The sequence below is a fragment of the Petaurus breviceps genome, unplaced genomic scaffold (genome assembly GCF_028583685.1).
Source record: "Petaurus breviceps papuanus isolate PSGF00001 unplaced genomic scaffold, PetGlider_PUasm1.0 90574, whole genome shotgun sequence".
Lineage (NCBI taxonomy): Eukaryota > Metazoa > Chordata > Mammalia > Diprotodontia > Petauridae > Petaurus > Petaurus breviceps.
The window spans coordinates 1,534,806-1,552,616 of record NW_027187277.1 but is presented as its reverse complement, the minus strand read 5'-3'; the positions used below and the strand labels follow the sequence as shown (position 1 = coordinate 1,552,616).

General features: G+C 38.2%; 1 protein-coding gene across 1 annotated transcript in view; it reads left to right on the top strand.

Moving 5' to 3' along the window:
• Positions 1-17,811, top strand: part of PHEX (phosphate regulating endopeptidase X-linked) — a 303,310-nt gene that overhangs the window by 186,619 nt on the left and 98,880 nt on the right. Inside the window, exon 13 of the mRNA XM_069063406.1 lies at positions 9,977-10,054. Within this exon, the coding sequence (XP_068919507.1) occupies positions 9,977-10,054 (78 nt within the window). The remainder of the gene's footprint in view (positions 1-9,976; positions 10,055-17,811) is intronic.

Genomic DNA, 17,811 nt, shown 5'->3' with positions numbered 1-17,811 from the left:
CCCAACACATCTCCCTAATCTCTCTCTCTGTCTCTCTCTGTCTCTGTCTCTCTCTGTCTCTGTCTCTCTGTCTCTCTGTCTCTCTCTCTCTCTGTCTCTCTCTCTCTCTCTGTCTCTGTCTGTCTCTCTCTCTCTGTCTCTCTGTCTCTCTCCCTCTCTGTTTCTGTCTCTCTCTCTCTCTGTCTGTCTGTCTCTCTCTCTCTCTCTCACACACACACACACACACACACACACACACACATTATTAATGCCTCAGAGAGAACACCAATGAAAGTCTGTTAATTAGATTTTGTCTCATACATGAATGAATTGAGTGTTTTCTGACCCACTTCTAAGTTCATTTTGGGAAGACAGTGCATGGGGTCAATGTATGTGGTGGTGGAAAGGGATACTGGTGATTTAGTGCAGTTGGAAGATGATGATATTCTCATTGTCGGGAGGGACCAACATACTGTTTTACAGGTTCAGCATAAAGGATTTTGCAGCTCTAGTTCCAATTTCGATGTTTATTCTGAAGAAAAATATACTTGTTTCTATGAGTAATTGTACCCAGCAGTGCTAACTGTTGCTTTTGTTCAGGTGAATGACAGCAGTAGACATTGGTACAATGCATTCAGATCTGCAGAATACCTGCTTCTACCTTATATGTATACCTTATGTACACACATGCACACACACACTCAGTGAGAGGGATGATATAAAAAATGAGGGAGGACAGAAAGGAAGAGCAGAGAAGTCATGTGACTTGCCTGTAGTCACACGGCTAGTGAGGGTCACTTGACTCTTAACACCAGGGCCATGCCCCATAAACACACACACAGAACTCCATATAGAATGGATATATAAGCTGGTGACTCAACTATTCTTATGGCTCTGGGTACAGCTCTCACTGGTTACTCAGAGAAACCGTCATCAACCCTAGAATTTCTATAGCCCCCCTATGTTATGTTGTTATGTGGAGGCTGTTGTTTCAGGAGAAAGGATGGACAACTTGCACTTATAATATAAATATATTTACTTTTACTTCTTATTTTCCTAAGATTCAGTACACATGGATGAGAAATAGATATGTGTTAGTCACCTAGGATAAAGAATAAAAGGTTTTACCTCCCTCCCAGATTTTTGCAGAAGTGGGAATCCATGGATCGTAGAAAGAACATTGCCCATAATGTCAGATCTTTTTGACATATTGTTTAGTTTTGCTGATTTTTAAAATCTTATTCCTTCTTTTCTTTATTTTAAAATTATTTCTTATAAGGAATAATTCTAAGAGGGATACGGGGGAAATCTAAGTGATGGGAAAACAAATGATATCAATAAACTAAAATAAAATAAACTAAAATAAAAAGAATGAATGGTCTTAAAATAGCACATTGCATTCTTTCCATGGCTTTCTAAGGGCCCTTGAATTATAATCAGCAGGGTCTTTGCAGCAAGCCATGTTTCCACATATGAAAAAAACAAACAAAAAAAAAACCCCTTTGACGTCAGTACTGCTTGTCTGCCCATAATAATAAGGCACATTTATGACAATACTATTCCTATTGCCCTCCTCAACTCACTCCCCACCTCACAATGCCCCCTTTTGCAAGGCAGGCAGAAAATAAATCTGCAAGATTAAATTAAATTTTTCATAGATTCATAATAAATCACTGCCACTCTTCTTACCCAGAAACTAAAATCTGATTTGTTAGATAACTATGTTACTGTTATATGGGGAACTTGATAGCCCCAAAGGATATTAATGGTGTGAAGGTTTGCATTAGTTCTCCAGCTAATTATTAGAAATACCATTAGCTTGACTTAGGGTGATATTGGGCTCCAATCATTTGGTTGACACTCCTTTTCCTTCAGAACTTCTTGCTGACACAGTTCTACTAGTGTTGACTGATGTTTACTGCTTAGTACAGAACAGAACTCATCAGTGAAAACTCAACATTGGAAAGGCTAAGCTATTGTGTGCTTATACCTGAAAGTTGCCCTGTAAATTGTTTCTAAAAGGGCGATCATTCATCAACTGTTGTATTTTGTTTCACGGGTTGGTTAAATTAAAAAACAAAAGTGTTAAGAGGCTCGATTATGTCGAAGCAACACTAAGGCTGTTTAATTAAGTGATTAAAGTGATCAAATTAAAATATATGCAAGACTTTGGAGATTTACCTGCCTCATTTAAATAACCAAGTCAGTGAGAATTAAAACAAATGAGTTTTCCTGTTTGCTTTCTTGAGACTGCCTAATAGTAGATGGCTTTGAAAAATCTCAAGTAATGCCTTTAAATTAACCAATCTTTCAAACAGTTCAGTCATCTGTGTAAAAACAATATGCCATTGGGTTTCACACTCCAGAATAGCTAAGCTGTTTCTTTTTTCCCCTTAAGCGTGTTAAGAAAAAAATGCCTTATAGAAAATACTGGAAAAAGGAACAGTTGGAGAGTTTTACTCATGCTATATTCTCTGTTTCAGTTTTCAAATATTGGTCTCTTATTAGTGATCCTGGCATAAAAACTCTATTTTTGTTGTTTGCAAGTTCATTTGCTCTTACTTATTCCTTAACCTAAGTGGGCTTTCATAAAAAGAATGCTGGCTTCTATTTCAGAATATCTGGGTTCAAATCCTGACTGTTACTATAACGGGAAAGATATTGGTGTTTGGCTCAGTGACTCAGGAACCATGTCACATTCTTGTGATGTCATTACGTCAATTTCCTCATTTGTAAAATGCTGATGATAATACTTTCATTACCTACCTCATCCTGTCTTGAAAAGGGACAAATGAAATAATATATGAAAAGTGCTTTGTAGATCCTAAAATTTTTCCTAGATGTTTGCCATTGCTATTATTATTATTAATAAATTTAACAAATAACTAAATTCCTGATCTGGGCCTGGAAATGACTTCATTGATTGACTAGAAGGCCTGCCAACTAGGGTAAATCCAAACCAAGTGGGTTGTTCAGCAGCTATAATCAATCCACTTGGTATGAGTAGAACACACCTCCAAGACCAGACCTCCTACTCTGAAATCTCAAAATTAGCCCACAGGTTCATAGTGTCCTAGAATATAATGTTAGCATTAGAAGAGGCTTTAGACATTATGTGGTCCAACCTCTTTATTTCATAGAAGGGTAAACTGAGATCCAACTAAATGGTGCAGTGGCTAGAGTACTGGGCCTGGAGTCAGGAAGACTCCATCTTCCTGAGTTTTAAAATATGGCCTTAGACACTTACTGGCTGTGTAACCCTGGGCAAGTCACTTAACCCTGTTAACATTCCTAAGTAGTACCTCCCTTTCTGTACATCACCATTCCGTCAGCTCCAGAGAGCAGTTAGGCATAGCTTGAGTGCTAGCAAACCAGTTGCATCCTAGGATCTTTTTAAAGATCCTGGGGTGCAGCTACTCTTTTAGAGGTTTTATAACTAAGGGATGGAAATTTATCCAGTAGTTAATAAGAAATTTAAGGCTTTAATCAGTATCATCAACAAACTATGAAATTTCATTCCTACTAGATGTATGTTGTATACATTTATGTGTAACCTGGGCTTCTGGGCACAAACATTGCTAACATGAAACCACCTGATGTGAGTGCAGAAGCCTGAAGAAACTTAAAGAGTTGAAGAAACTGTTGAGCACAAAGAGAATGAAACTCTTCTCTCTCTTGCTCTTGCCAACTCTGCTCCTTCAAAGGTGAGACTTTCATCTTCACCAATGTGGAGAGAGTGCTGGACAGCTTTTTGTTTTTCTATCCTTGGCAGTATGGCATTACCCTCCCTTCTTTATTTCCTTCTCCTTTCTCTCTCTCCTCCATTTCTTTTTTCCCCTCATTCTTTTTTTTCCCTCTCTCTCCCTACTCTTTCCCTCACTCCCTCTTTCCCTCTCTTCTGTCTTCATTTCATTCTCCTCCCTCTCTCTTCTTTCCTTCCTTACCCTCATTCCTTTTTCTCTTTCTCTCCTTCCTTTCCCTCATTCCCACTTTCCCTCTCTTCCTCCCTTTTTATTCTCTCTCTATCATTAAACTGTTTATATACAAATGAGGCATTGTTCTACATCTTTGACAAAGTGATTTTAGTATTTGTATTTATGCCACAATTATTTTTTCTGTCCAAGAACTGCTCAAATTCCACTGGAAAATTTTCCTCATACATATATTTTAGCAATTTTTATAAAACCAGAATTATTTTTTTCTAATTCTCTCAGGCATCAAAATTATCATCTATGACAACAGCGATTATCTTACATGCTTTATTAGGTGATATAAATCTTTCTCTACACAAAAATACTGTTTCTGTCCTTTGCAGGGCCAAGTGACAGTAACTTACCTATCTAGATATTTGCTTTCAAAGAGATGGCATTTTAGGTTTGTGACCTCTACAGGATGCTCCAAAAGTTTCAGAGCAGTTTAAACTGTAGCTGAAACTGCATTGAGACTTTTGAAACACTATATGTACTGGGGCATGCTCTATATTTGCACCAGTAGGATATGAACGTGATGAGAGTCAAACAGATCAAAGGGTCTTATGTTTTCTAATATAAGTAAGGTTCTATATACATATAAGATATTGGAATTATTACAACAATTTTGTATCATGTTATATTTTATGCTAATATTTATTAAATCTATTTAAACTATTATTAATATTGTAATAATTTTTGGAGGAGGAAAATTGCATAGCCTTTTCAATGATCCCCTCTTTGACATCCTCTTCTTTTAAAGAACTTCTTGTTTTATTTGGTTATCCTGTATAAATATGACTTTTAGAAAACAACCATATCCAAAGAATAAAAATTATGGATGACACAAAAATTAATGAAAAGATGCTTGGTGAGTTGGAATTAGGTTGTGCCTTATTGCCAGCAAGTATTCATAGGTAAGAAGTGCCATAAAAAAGTTATTTAAAATCTAGCAAAAGAGGTAAGGTACTCATGTAGCCAGAGCAAGGGATGACATTTGAACAGCCTGCCTGCTGCACTATTTACCCCTATTTAGGTCTGGTTTTACACAAGGGTTCTTCGGACTGTAGATTGAGAACTGGAAGGGGAACTAGGAAATCATCTAGTTCAGCCTTTGCATTTTACAGATGAGGAAACTAGAGTACAGAGTGACTTGCCTACAGTTTAATAGATAGTAAGTGACACACGTGGAATGGGAGCCTGAGTCCTCTGAGTTCAAATGCATTGCTTTTCCCAGTGTTCCATTTTCCATTTAAAGAGTTAATGATTTCATCACTAGGTGTTGTAGTGGATACACTAGGTGGTATAGTGGATAGAGCACTAGCTCCAGAATCGGGAGGACCTGAGTTCAAATTCCAACTGAGATACTAGCTGTGTGACACTGTGCAAGAAGCTTAATTCTATTTGCCTCAGTTTCTTTATCTGTAAAATGATCTGGAGAAGGAAATGGCAAACCACTCCAAGGATCTTTGCCAAAAAAAATCCCAAATGGGGTGACCAAGAATCAGACACAACTAATTGACTAAACAACAATAAGCGTTCTCTCAAAGTATGCAGACAACAACCTCTATGCTTTAGTGGGTCATTTTATTATTTGCTTAGACCTAAGACTTGACTGCCTAGTAGTTGACTGTTTCATGACGTACCTTCTCTGCACTCAGTGAATCTGATACAAGCCATTAGACAAGTCACTTCCCTTTCTGGGCCTTAGTTTCTTTATCTATAAAATTAGGGATTTGTATTAATTTATTCCTAGAGTTCTTTCTAACTCTCACGTTCTAGAAGTTTATGAACCAGTGGGTTTGTATAGTATCTGCTGAAAGCAGCATGGCTTTAATTTTATCTTCTCCTTTTAATTTTGTCTCACATAGTATAGTATCTGCTGAAAGCAGCATGGCCTCAATATTATCTCCTCCTTTACCTCTGTTTCCTATGAAGAGGTAGCCCTTCTTGCCAAGGTGAATCCCTCTACATTGCTCATGTGATCCCACTTTATCCAGTATTCTCCAACAGATTGCCTCTTTTGTCATCCCAACTCTTTCAACAATTTTCAGTCTCTCTTCAGGCTTCTTCTGTATTGCCTATAAATATTGATATCTTCCCCATCCTCAAAAATCCCTTACTTGATCCTTCTATCACTGCTAGCTGCAGTTCTGTTTTTCTCCTTCCTCTCATGACTAAACTTGAGAAGGCTGGTAAAAGGTGTCTCTATTTCTTTTCTTCTCAACAATTCTATGAAACCCTCTACAACTTGGCTTCCTGACCATATCATTTAGCTGAAATCGCTCTTTCCAAAGTTGCCAGTAGTGATATCTTAATTTTTTCAATCCTCATCCTTTGTGATCTCTCTATAACCTTTGACACTGTTTGTAACACATTTCTGGGTCTCTTCCTCACAGTCTGACCATTCCTTCTCAGTCTCCTTTGCTGGATCCTCATTTGTATCAAGTCTGTTAAGTATGTGTCCCCTAAAGCTCTCTTCTTTTCTTCTCCCCATCCTATCTTGCTTGGTGATCTAATCAGCTCCCATGGATTTAATTATCATCTCATTCAGATGATTTTCAGACCTGTTTGTCCAATCCTAACCTCTCTCCTGACTTCCAACCTTTTTCTCCAACTGCCTATTGGATATCTCAAACTGGATGTCCCATAGATATCTTAATCTTGCTACATGGCCAGCTGAATTCATTATCTTTCTCCCCTACTCTCTCTCTTCCTCCCAAATTGCCTGTTATTATCAAGAACCACCATCTTCCTAATCCCTTGGGTTTATAATCTAGGTGTCACTCTCAGTTCCTCACTCCTTCTCACCCACCATATCTAATCACTTGCCAAATCTGCCTTTGTAACATCCCTTTCTGCCTATTGAAACTGTGTCTACCCTGCGGCTGGCCCTCATCACTTCATGACTGGACTATTGTAAAAACCTGCTGGATGAGTCCCCTACCTTAAGTCTCTCCCTCATTCCAGCCTGTTTTCTACCCAGCTGTCAAATGGATCTTCCTTAAAGGCTAGTTTGACCATGTCAAACCTTCCCCCTCCCACCCATTCATTACATTCCCTGGGCTATCACCTCTGGGATCAAATATGAAATCCTGTTTGGCTTTTAGAGCCTTTCATAAACTGACCGTTTCTTTCCTTGCCAGTATTTTTATACCTCATTTCCTCTATATACTGTGCAATCTAGTGACAGTGGCCTCCTGTCTCTGGACATTTTCATTGGATGTATCCTGGGCCTGCAATTCTCTCCTCCTTCTGGCTTCCTTCAATTCATAGCAAAAATCCCACCTTTAACAAGAAGTCTTTCCTACTCCTGCTTAATTTATTGTCTTCTGAGACTACCCCTAATTTACTTACATTCTTTTGTACATAGTCATTTGCACATTGTCTTCTCCATTAGACTATTGGTAGTAGGGACTGCTTTTTTCCTTTCTTTGTATTCCTAGTGCTTAGTATAGTACCTGTACATAGTAAGTGCTTAATAAATGCTTATTGAATGGTGCAGTGGAAGAACATTGGATTTGGAATCAGAAGACCTGGGTTCAAAGCATCAGATCAGTGCTGCCACTTATTATTCATGTTTTATTGGGCAAATCACTTTTCCTTGCTGGGCCTCAGTTTCCTCACTTGTCAGCCATGGAAGACTATTCATTATTATTGTTGTTGTTAAATATGATGATAATAGTAATAGGTGACATATATAGAGGATTTTAGCATTTAGCTTTGTAAATTAATATTTTTTGCATTTTCATTGGGACCATCAGAATGTTACAAGAGGCTACACAAGGCTATTAGTCCATCATGAAGATCTTCTGCAGAGGATTTGTGTAGTCAGGAATGGACAAGAATCACATGGGATAAAGAAGCTAGGGAAAAACAAACAAATAAACCCTTGTAACAAATATTTATAGTTAAGCAAAATAAATTTCCATATTTGGGTTAAGTCTAAAAATGCAAGGCTCATTCTATGTGAGTCATACCTTCTCTACCAGGAATTGAATGGTGTACTTTATCATCAGTCCTCTGGAATCATGGTTAATCATTGCATTGATCAGAATTCTTAAGTCTTTGAAAGTTGTTTGTCTTTATAGTGTTGTTGTAGAAATTGTTCTACTGTTGTACTCACTTCACTTTATATCAATTCATCCATATCTTCCCAGGTTTCTCCGAAACCATCTCTATCATCATTTACTATAGCACAACAATTGCAGACTTATTATATTCACATACCATACTTTGCTTAGATTTTCCCTCACTGATGAGCACTCCCTTATTTTCCAATTCTTTCCTATGACAAAAAGCTGCTATGGACATTTCTGTACTTATTGATCGTTTTTCTATTTCTTTGATCTCTTTGGGACCTAATAGTTTCATTGTGTACCTATATATGTTTATGGGAAGTGCTTAAGAGTATATAACTTTTCCATGGGTACCCACGATTGTGAATTAGGCTTGAAACCTAAGCACCTTCACTGACAATGGGTGATCCACTGAATATGGTGAATAAAGTTATGTCAAATTTTGAAGAACTCAAGTTATTATGCATCTCTGGGATGGTGGGCGAGGTGAGGAGAGACCTAATATTTATGCTCAAGGAAAAGTGATATTAATTCTTTTGATGAATTTCTTGCTTCTTTACATGCCATAGCAATGCAAAAAAGGATTCTGTGATTTACAAGGACTGTACAGAATGTGATATAGTCTTTGCAACTTGAAATAGTGCAGAGTGCTTAGAGTAGGTCTCCCAGAAAGGGGGATGAAAATTCACCATTATAATTCATCAGCATGCTCCAAAAGAATCGTGCTCTTCAGGAGTTTTTTATTTTATATCCCATCTTTTATTTTTGCTCTTGGACTTTTATCAGTTGCTATTGTTATGTAGGTTGGTGCTAGGGAGAATCTATAAACCCAATAAAAATATAATGGTAAATTCTCAGTATAGTAGAGCCTCCTGCAAAAGGAGGAAGTTGGAAGAGATTTCTTCTGAGGTCTCTTACATGGCTAAACCCTAACAGCTAGTGTTGGAAAATAGGCCTGAAGGCTCTTATGTTAAGGTGTTCTTGAAGATTGTTGTAGGCTTTTGAAAGACAGAATTTGATACATGTTATATCTGAGTCTGTGTAATAGCAACTTGTGTTCTAACTAGGTTCTGTGGCACTTAAAAAATCCTAAGTGACATTAGAGTTTTAAATCTCCTTGTTTACTGCTGCTATTTGGTGTTTGTATCATATGTGACAACATTGGTTCTATTTTTTTCTTAGTCTTTAGGAATGAATGATAAATGATGTCACCACAGCGGGTGAACAAAACAGTGATTTTCATTGGAGCAAATACTGATACCTACCACTAACCACAAGGGGGCAGATTTCCTAGAATCTTAATTCCATCTATGCTGATCTTGAATTGGCTATTGGTAGAAGAAAGGGTTTCAAGGATGCTATTATTTAAAAGGTGCTGTTTAATATCTAATTTTATAAATAAGGCCAGTTTTAAATGGGCCACCTTTTTCTACAACATATTCATGACATTTTAAAAGACTTTATTTTGGGTCTCATGGGATCTTGGACAAGCCGCTTCTTTCTGAGCCTTGGTGGGCTCATCTGTGAAATGATGGAATTGGGCTTCATGACCTTAATGTCCCTTTCAGCTCTAATGTTTTGTAAGTCTATTTTTCATTGTGTTTTGGAGTTCCACTACTCTGAGTAAGGTTTTTATGGGGGGCTTGTGAAAATCTCATAATTTTCATTGAGTTCTGCGGAAACTCACAAACTTTAAAGACCACGCTGTCAAGTTTTAATAAGTACTCACTAGATGTGCCAAAGTCTACTGTTTACTACATATTCCTCATTGCTGTGAAATATTGATATTGGTTTCTGCCTTTGAATATCGAGGGGCTATTCCTATATAAGGAATTTTGTAATTCCTTAAAATTTTCAGATGGAAGTCACCATTTTGAGTATATTGTAGTTTTTATTACAGGTGATTTAAATGATTAAATTCTGACTTCTTTTTCTCTCTCCTTTTTCAAGGCAAGAGCTGTTCTGGCAAAGGTTGGCTACCCCAAGTTTATAATGAATGATACTTATGTTAATGAAGATCTCAAAGCAGTAAGTGTTAAATTTACTGTATTTTTTTCCTGGCAAGTTTTGCTGGCTTTGTTTCTTTCAACTAACACAAGTCCAAGTAATTAAGTGAGGTTGTGCCAGAAAGCACTGACATTTGATTCATTATTTGGCTTGATAGAGGATTGAATTTGCCAAACAAACTTAGATCAACCTCAAAACCAAGGAAGTGTCAATATGAACGCAGAGCTAAGTGGGTACCATGGAGCACATTTGGCATGTTTCCACTTAATTTAATCATTAAAAAAATTAAACATGTCCAATATTTCACAAAAAATAGGTCCTGTCTAATTTAACTACATCATCATTTGGACTTTTTAAGCAATCTTTTTCTTATTTGTGTCATTATATTGAATTAATAGTGATTAATCTGTCCACAGAGAGAGTATTATTAAACTTTATGGGTGTTTTGGCAACTTAAGTGCATATATGTCTCAGTAATTCAGTGTCATTGGCATTGTATATCTATAGTACATTACACAGGGCTGATGGAAAAAGACATCACTTTTTTACTGCATTTTTTGGGGGGAACTATGCCTCTCAGTATGATATCTTCACATTAATAAACTTATCATAGCCACCGTCATTGCCTATTTTATATGTAAATTTCTGTAGCTTTATAAAAGTAATGATCTTACCAGTCACTTGATTTTTTTTAAACTAAAAACAAACCTCCCAAACCATTAGGAATTATTTAATAATAATAAAAGATCCATTTGAAATAAATATTATTTTTGAGGTAAAATTTGCATTTTTTTTCTTCTTGAGAGATGATGGTGTTCTTCTTCTCCTAGATCCTAGCCTTTTTAAAACCAAAAAGTTCACAAATTCTCCAGGAATCTTTGGAGGATCATAGGTTTATGAACTTAAAGTTGAAAGCCAACTTTGAGATCATCTTCGACTCCCTCATTTCATAGATGAGGAAATTGAGGGCCAGAGAGATTAATTGATTTTCCCAAGGACACATTGCTAGTAAATGGCAAAGCTAGTATTCAAAACCAGTGCCTCTAATTCAAAACCCAGGGTTCTTTTCATTGTACTGCAAGATGCCAGTCACAAAGATTTATTGTATTTAATTAAGAACTTTCTCTACTGCACTCCCCGATGGACAATGCAAAGGGTCTCTCTGATTGCCTTGGATGACAGTAATATAGACTCCCAAATCCCTAAGCTTGGATTTCTTTAAGAAATGCCTTTGTGAAAGAGTAAATATAAATAATGAGCCCCCTTATCTCATGGCTCACTAGTGCACATTGATTTGGATATGCTGCAGGTCAGATCATTTCACCTGAAACACCAGTACATATTGGAAAAGACGAAAATAATGCAGCTAGCCCGTCAGGTGGGTATTAGTCCTGTTCTCCATCATGGGGTTCAACTCAATCCAACAAACATTTATTCAGTGCTTTCTGTGTGCCAGACACTATGAGAATCTGGATGGGAGTGGAAGCATTCTGTTCCACTGTGCTTGTGCTTAGGGGTGGGGAAGAGTATGACTGATAGTAACATACATCACAAATTCATGACTACTTTTGAAAACTTTAGTGGTTCACATAACAACATCATAGATTTAGAGCTGAAGGCACCTTAGAAATTATCTAGTACAGTACTCTCATTTTGCTGATCAGGAAACTGAAGCACAGAGAGGTTCTGTTACTTGATTGAGGTCAAGTAGGAGAAAAAAAATAGAATTTGAATCTAGGAATCCTTGAGCTCCAAATCCAGAACCAATTCAACTGTACTACATTGTTTCTTTTCTTCTCTTAGCTGACTCAAGAAGAAAAGCATACCATCAAGCAAGAAAAAAAATAGTATGTATTGGAAAAAAAAAAACATGGTTTAGTTTCATTTTTTCCCCCAAGAAATGTGTCAGATTGGGGCTGCTAGGTAGCACAGTGGATAGAGCACTGACCCTGAACTCAGGAAGACCTGAGTCCAAATTGAGATAAAATCCAGCCTCAGATACCTACTAGCTGTGTGACCCTGGGCAAGTCATTTAACCCCTATTGCCTCAAAAAAAAAGTTTCTGATCAATGTGTATGGTGCATATCTGTCTTATGGGCAAGCAAGTCATTTGAAATGCCCATATATTTTCCTTTGTTCCTTATATTGGCCATAAGTATTTTAATCCAAGAAGATTTAAAAATAAAAATCAATATTAAAGCAAAATTAGAAAGATGAAGCATGATGAAGTAGATAAAGAAATAACTTTCAAAGTAGAAACACCCAGATTCGAATCCTGATTCTGACACATACTAGCTGTGTGACACTGGGCAAGTCATTTATCCTTTCAGTGAGCTAGGCTAGTGGGTTTCTAACTTTTTGGTTCCAGAATCCATTTGCACTCCTAGAAATTATTGAGGACCCTCCTCAAAGAACTTTATTGGTGTAGATTATGTCTATTAGAAATGAATATCAGAATATGAAAGCATCTTTAATTTTGACTTCATGTTATCAATAAAAGGGTCCGGGGGATCCCCAGTGATCCCTGGACCATATTTTGAGAACTGAAGCTCTCAGCAACTCTTTAATACTATATTTTGCAGAGAGGGTGCTGACATGCATTAATAGAAGGAGTTTCTTTACCTGGGAGTTCAGGTCTTGTCTCTATCCTGAAGATTTCAAAAGGCTTCAGTAGGTGTTTTGGAAATAAGCAATCTCTTTCCCTTCTTCACTTCTTATAGCACTAACAGTTTAAGATTTATTTATGAGCATGACTTAAAATGATTTTGAAATTGAGAGATACTTTGTAATAGCAATGCTTTATTTCTTTTATTATACTCACTCTTTCTGTAAAAAAAAAAACATTTAAAGTCTTTTAATATCTCTTAGTGAGGCTGATTACATTTCCTTTTACTGATTATGTCCTTGTCACCTCTGAGGGCAATAACCTTTTTCTTCCATTTAATCTTTGGCATTTGGCTATTGGCATCTAGGTTGGGATTTCCAAGAAGGGAAGCTCCTAGATACACTGAATTTTGCAATGTTGACAGCTGTTGCCTAGGAAATGGGCTGAGCTTACAATTAGCTTCACAAATTGAAAAGTTGAGATGGAATTGATTGAAAGTCATTACCAACTTGTCCTGGATTTTTCAACAGTAACTGAACAATGGAAACTCCTTGAACCAATTATACTTTGCAGTGCTTAAGCAACAATTTGTTGCAGATTATTGGAGTTTTCAAAGTATTTTTGTGGTAAGTATATAATGAAGTTCTGGAAAAATACCTTGAAGATGATATTTCTCAAGCAACTAAAACTTGCCTGTTGTTTCTATGTTTTACAATTCTACTTCATTCAAATGTAAGATTTATAATAACACTAGTGAGATGGGTCATCTCTTATGAACAATGGAATAAAGCTCCAAATTAGATCAAGGAAAATGTAAGACAATTGAGATAAACTACAAAGTTCATTATTAATCACCTTCCCCATCCCCATATCTAATCTGTTGCCAAGCCCTATTGATTTTGCCTTTTACAACATCTATCACATATGCTCATCTCTCTCCTCTGACATTTCCACCACTCTGGCTGTCCCTCACCCATCATGCTTGGACTATTGAAATAGTCTGATGATTTGTCATCCCTATTCTTCAAGTCTCTCTCCACTCCTGTCCATCCTCTACTCAGTTGTCAAATTAATCTTCCTAAAGTGCAGGGTTGACCAGGTCATCACTTCTTCCCTCCCAAACATTCAGTAGCTTTCTCCAGTTGGCAGACTCTGTCATATCTGGCACCCTGTTTGGCATGGCACTGGGAACCTAGGGTTACCTCTAAACCATGATGAGGTATTAGAGTTAAAGACTTTCATGGAGGGAAATAACTTCTAATAATAGTAAATATAGGAAGGTGAGGAAAAGCTATTTTTTGTAGTCAGAATAACATCCCCCCCCCCCCACAGTGATTTGAATATCCACATATTAGTGTCAGCTTCATCTAGAAAAGAATGACCTTTCATGGAAATCATTGTGTTTTGAATTACTAAAGATTAAATCTGGAGCCAGTTGATCAAGATGGAGAACTAGACATTTTCTCTGATCCTCTTAACATCTCTAAAACAGAAATTATGTGTCAAAGATAAAGCAGTTTCAGCTGTCTCCATGATATAGGCACCCAGAATCCAAAAGAATCTTAAAAAATCCCAGACTAAAACAAACCCATGAATTAATGACCTGAACTCACTCAGCACCCTTCTCCCACTTCCTATACTACCAACAAGTCTACACTAGCTAATCCAAAGATCCAACATGTGGACCATCAAGTCCTGGTCCCCCCTCCTTCTCCCTATTGCCAGGGAGAACCTGGCTCCATTTTGCAAAAGGTTGTTCAAGCTGAGAGGGACAGGCAGGGCCAATGCTCTGTCCATGCTATAGTTGAAGCTCGGTGGGGCCACATAGCCAGTGCCCCATCAGGCAGTGGTATGTGCTGCAAGAATTCCTGCAGGAGATCTAGTTACAGAACATGTCTGAAATAGAGCTTAACATCACATCACATCCCCATACTCTTTCTTGGAGGCTGAGCTACAGAAATCAACCTAGTAGCATCAATATGGCAACTCTCTAAACTGCTGGTGCTGGTCCAGAGAACTGAGGAACAAAGGAAGTGGGACAGGACCCCAGAAAAAGTCTGTGTGTGTGTGTCTGAATGAAAGAGTTCAGTATTCAGCAGGATGAGTTCTGTTTCTGCCCTGTCCCTCACACCCCCAAACCCCTGTCCTGAATTACTTGGGACAGAGAACTAACCTCATGAGACAGGCTTGACCAACATGAGAGGAGGTTGAGATGCTTTGAGATTCAGTCCTCAAGGAGGCCATTAGCAGAGGGAAGGGAATCAGAAAGTGAGCAATAGGAGAAAATGAGTAAGGATAAAACCTGATCTCAGGAAGCAGACACATCAGCAGGGAAAACATTAACATTAGAAGGAAATATGGCCTGCAGATCTGGTAAATGAGTTCAGGTATCTATGAATAAATAGTAAAATACAAAGGAAAATGAGGCAACACTTGAGAGATAGGGGGCCCTGTGGAATTTGAGAAGAATTTGGAACCAGAACATGCTATTTCTGAGTGGTTCAAAGGAGAAATGAGAATTATGAGGATAGAATTTATGGCCACACAGCAATAATAATGGGTTAAATAGGAAAAAAATGAAATCTTAAATCACAAGTCTCACTAAAGAAACAAGAGAGAGAACAATAGAGTTGGGAATATGTATATACACAGAAATGAAAGACAATTTAAGAGAAGCAAAAGACAATAACAATAAAAGGAAATATACTCACTAAGCAAAAAATATTCATTTCAAAGACAGGATGTTCAGAGACAACATAAGAATCATAGGTCTTCCAGAAGAACTCAAAAGGCCAAAAATCCTTAACACCGTAATGCAGGGAATAATAGAAGAGAATTGCCTAGAATCTGAGCATAAATAATTAAATAATACCAATTGAAGGAATTCATAGATTGCCTCAAAATAAAAAAAAGACTCACAAAGTCCAAGACATATAGTTGTTAAATTAAATATTTAATTTCAGAAACAAGTTCTGTAAGCAAACAGGAGAAAGATTTATAAATACAGACGAAAGGAAATCCAAACAACTCAGACTATTTGGAACCTGCCAGAAAAAGTGCAGGAGGTAATTGAATCATGTGTCCCAAAGAGCAATGGAGATCAGGATGCAGCCCAGAATGTCCTTCTCTAAAAAGATGGATATAAAGAGGCATTTGAAACATTCTTAGAAAGAAAACTAAATCTGAAAACCTTATTTACTTTTTGAACATCCTAAACAACAAAAATTCCAGAGGGGTGAATGAATGTAGTAATAGCAGCAGATAGATGGCAGAGAAACCAGTAGGAGACATCTTTTTTTTTTTTGGCCTTTGGAGGGCAATTGGGGTTAAGTAACTTGCCCAAGGGCTAGTTTTTTTGTGTGGGTGTTAAGTGTCTGAGGCCAGAACCAAACTTGGGTCCTCCTGACTCAGGGGTCAGTGCTTTACTCACTGTGCCACCTAGCCGCCCCAGGAGACATCTTTTTAAATGTATACAAAGAAACAAGAGTAAAGACAGATGGGGAGGGGCAGAGTCAAGATGGCAGAGTAGAAGCAGGACCTCCCCACTGCTCTGGCTTCCACCTTCCCCAATCCATGTAAAAAGGGGGGACTCTAAACAAACTTTGGAGCTGCAGAACCTACAAAATGACACAAAGAAGCTAACCTCATGCTGAGGACAGCCCAGCAGGCTGGCAGGAATTGGCCAGCGCAGTGCTCTGGAAGCAGAGCCCAGCCCCACACCAAGGATTTAGCCCCAGGGCAGGCCTGACCAGCCACCCAACTGGAGGGAATGCAGATCAGCAGCAGCTGTGGCCTGTTCCAGATTTATCAACAGATAGATGCAAAGGACAAAGTGAGAGGTCAGAGCAGTCTGGACTTTGGGACCCAGTAAGCGGGAGTTCGTGACTTTTGCCCCCGGGGCGAGAAGCCGCTGAGACGCCAGCACAGCCAGCCAGTGCCAGGAGGCAGCTTCAGCTCCTGGCCTGCAGAATGTAGGGGGGCCAAGCACCAGTCTGAGGGGTAATCGCTCTTGCTTTAACCTGCTCGTATCTGGATTGCGGTCTAGGATAGAGGCCCTGGGGTGTGTGTCCAGCTTGCCAGAGCATGTGGAGGCCTCAGAGAGAGCACCCATGTAATACCTCTGGCAGCTGAAAAAAACCCAGCTTTTGGGACGAAAGCTCCCCTGTCTGGTGACAGAGTCCTACTGTGGCAAAAAGCCCAGGGGTCAAGTGACTGACGGGCGACATGACCAGCAAAGGAAACAAAGTGGACAGAAGATTCCAACATTAGACTCCTATTTTGGGGACAAAAAGGAGCAAAGCATGGAACAGGAGGAAGACCAAAGTCAGCACTCCTGCACCAAAAGCTTCAAAGGAAAATACAAGCTGGTTACAGGCCATAGAGGCCCTTAAGAAGCAGATAAGAGAAGTGGAGGAAAAACTGGGGAGAGAAATGAGAATGATGCAAGAAAATTACAAAATGAGAGTCAACAGCCTGACTGAGGAAAATAACACCTTAAAAAATAGACTAACTCAAATGGCAAAAGAGGCTCAAAAAGGCAATGAGAAGAAGAATGCCTTAAAAAGTCAAATTTGCCAGAGTGAAAAAGAATCCCCAATGCTCAATGAGGAGAAACATTGCTTCAGAATTAGATTGGAGCAAGTGGAAGCTAATGACTTTATGAGAAATCAAGATGCTGTTAAACAGATCCAAACAAATGAAAGAATAGAAGGCAATGTGAAATATCTCATGGGGAAAACCACTGACCTGGAAAATAGATCCAGGGGAGATACCTTAAAAATTACTGGATTACCTGAAAGCCATGATCAAAGTAAGAACCTAGAAATCATCCTCCAGGAAGAAAGACTGCCCTGTTGTTTTAGGACCAGAGGGCAAAACAGAGGTTGAAAGAATCCACTGAAAAGAAAAACTCCTAGGAATATTATAGCCAGGTTCCGGAATTCCCAGATTAAGGAAAGAATATTACAAGCAGCCAGGAAGAAACAATTTGAATATTGTGGAAACACAATCAGGATAACCCAGGATCTGGCAGCTTCTACACTGAGGGATCAAAGGGCTTGGAATATGATATTCCAGAGGTCAAAAGAGCTGGGATTAAAACCAAGAATCACTTACCCAGCAAAACTGAGAATCATGTTTCAGGGGAAAATATGGTCATTTAGTGGAATAGAGG